Genomic DNA, 2,350 nt, shown 5'->3' on the forward strand with positions numbered 1-2,350 from the left:
AAGGTTAGGGCCCATCGACCCATGTGAATTAATAGAGATGACCTGCTCAGCACCTACTGAGACAGATTCATCCTTCTCCAGGCCAATGAGAGGGGGTGACAGCAGGAGAAGCAGAGGCAGAGGGGGATCAAAGGAAGGAAGGCAGAGCCACAGGGCTGAGGGGAAGAGCCTGGGCCCAAGCACAAGAGCTGCAAAGCCTACTCTGGAAAGAGAGAGGGAGGCTGGTGAAGCCAAGGGTGGATGGGCAGGCAGTCATGGTCAACAAGGGGTGGTGGCCCAGTGTGTGCCACCCTCACTGGGCACCGCTGGCCCTGGTTCCTGCAATGAGAGGAGGGGCTGGCCCAGGGTTGCAGCATCTTCACCCTAGTCCCCAGCTCCTTCGTTTCTTCTTGCAAGGCAGCCTCCATTCCTCTACCAGATGCCCTCACCCACCTGGACGGAACACAGGCTAAGCCCAGACTCTGCAAGTCCAGCCAGACCAGGAGGAAGGTTTGGGATTTGCATGGCTCTGGGGAGCCCTTCTTTCCTCACCATCCCTGCTGGGTGATCCAGCCCTTAACCACCGCCACCAGACACATACACGCTCCCACATGCCTGTGTGATGTTACTGTTACTCACAGTCCCTATCTCATACACGTAGCCAGCCGCTCTCACCCACAGACACTCACATATTCATCCAGCCCCCCAGACTCAGTCTTCTGTTCACAGTCACTCACTCCTCTCCCCTGGCGTCCCCTTCTAGGTCTCCAAGAGGATGAGAGGACCCCAGAATCCAGGGCCCTGCGATCAGGCCTTCCCTTCAGGGCTGCACAGTGCAGAGGACTTGACTCCAAAGGTGCTTTATTGACGATTGAGGCCCGGAGGGAATGCCCAGTAAGGGGCCCTCACCGCTCACCCCTGCTGGGGCCCCAGCCTCAGCTCCCCTGCTGTATCTACTCAGGCAGAAGGGGTGGCGTATGATCAACCCAGCTGTACCTTAGGGACTGTCCGGCCTCAAATCAGAATCCTCGGCTCGCCACTCCGACTCCTTGCCCAACTAATCCCAGAAGGTATGGGGGTGGAGACGAGGAGGGCAAGGAGGAGCATAAGGGGGAGCTGGTGACCTTTCACAGTGTGCAAGGACAGCAGACAGCCTGGGCTGCCCTTCTCCCCTTCTCCCACTTCATCCTACCCCTGGGGGTGTGGGCCTTGCTGGTAGTCGGTTCCTCTCAGGGTGGCTTCGGTCACAGTGCCCAGATGCCGTGGGTGGTGGTGGTGTTAGGGACTCAAGGTCCAGGGGCCCAGTTTCATCAGGTCTGGGGAGTGAAGTAAGGTATGGCCCTGAGACCCCACCTGGAGGGCCAAGGCGCTGCCCCTGTCCCCGGCGGTAGGGACGTGCCTGGACACATTCTCCCCTCCAGAAGTTCCAGAGATGAGACAGGCGAGGCCATTTGTGCCCAGCACCCGACCTTTACGAAAATTTCCTTTTTCTTGTCTTCTCTTTCTCCTCCTCCTCCTCCTTCTCTTTTTCTTACACGGCACTAAACGGAAGGACCCCTGGCCCGGGGAGTCCGGGAGGGTCCGCACCGCTAGGGGGCAGCGCGCTCCCGGGGCAGGTTGAGCCGGACCCCGTCGGTGTGCGGCGCGTAGGCCGCACCCGGCGCGGGGGCGTCCAGGGCAAAGGGGCCCGGGCCTGGGCTGGAGCGGCCGGAGGACGCGGCTGAGGCGGCGGGGCTGAGCTGCACAGCCGTGGTGTCTTGCGCCGTGCGCTCGCTGCTCTCCATCTCCAGCGCCACCGGCCCGGTGCCGCCGCGGCCAAGGCCCGGGCCCTTGGAGTCTGCCCAGCGCGGGCGGGATGCGGGGACCCGGCGGCTACACGCGCAGCAGGCCGCGAAGAAGCCGAACGCCACCACCAGCAGCGCCGGCCCCACGACCAGCGGCACGTTGTGCCCGGGCAGGAAGGAGGCGAAGGTGCCCACCAGTGTCACGTTCACGCCCGCCAGCAGCACGCACAAACCGCAGGCGCAGCATAGCGCCGGCGATGGCAGGCCAGGCAGCCAGCCCTGGGCGCGGACCACGGGCGCCCGTGGAGCGGGTCCCTGGCTCTTCCCTTTGGGTGGCATCGGTCTGGGGACGCAGGGCATTTATCAGGGTCCTTCCTGCCAGCAGTCCGGACCGGATCCCATGTCAGCGGCCGAGCTCCCAGTGGTCCTGTGAGCACAAAGCGAGAGGGAGGGGTCAGCAGGGTGTCTCAGCTTCCGACCCCACTGTCATTTCTGGGGCTACATTCGGTGCCTGGGGGTGCAGAGGTCATCTTGGGCCGGCCCCCTGCCTCTGCCTCTGGGAAGCAACAACCCACCCCTATGGGGAG

General features: G+C 63.2%; 1 protein-coding gene across 1 annotated transcript; it reads right to left on the reverse strand.

The window, feature by feature from the left end:
* Positions 1–1,568: 1,568 nt before the first annotated feature.
* TMEM275 (transmembrane protein 275) lies at positions 1,569–2,108 on the reverse strand. The gene has a single exon (XM_054571640.1). It carries the CDS (start codon positions 2,100–2,102, stop codon positions 1,569–1,571), a length of 534 nt encoding a protein of 177 aa, XP_054427615.1. The 5' UTR covers positions 2,103–2,108.
* Positions 2,109–2,350: the final 242 nt, after the last annotated feature.

This window comes from Pteronotus mesoamericanus, unplaced genomic scaffold, assembly GCF_021234165.1.
Source record: "Pteronotus mesoamericanus isolate MK-2021 breed Mesoamerican mustached bat unplaced genomic scaffold, CSHL_Meso_final contig_221, whole genome shotgun sequence".
Classification (NCBI taxonomy): domain Eukaryota; kingdom Metazoa; phylum Chordata; class Mammalia; order Chiroptera; family Mormoopidae; genus Pteronotus; species Pteronotus mesoamericanus.

Bases quoted from the DNA above. Each gene is read 5' to 3' on its own strand.
- TMEM275 (XM_054571640.1), bottom strand. From the start codon at position 2,102: ATGCCACCCAAAGGGAAGAGCCAGGGACCCGCTCCACGGGCGCCCGTG.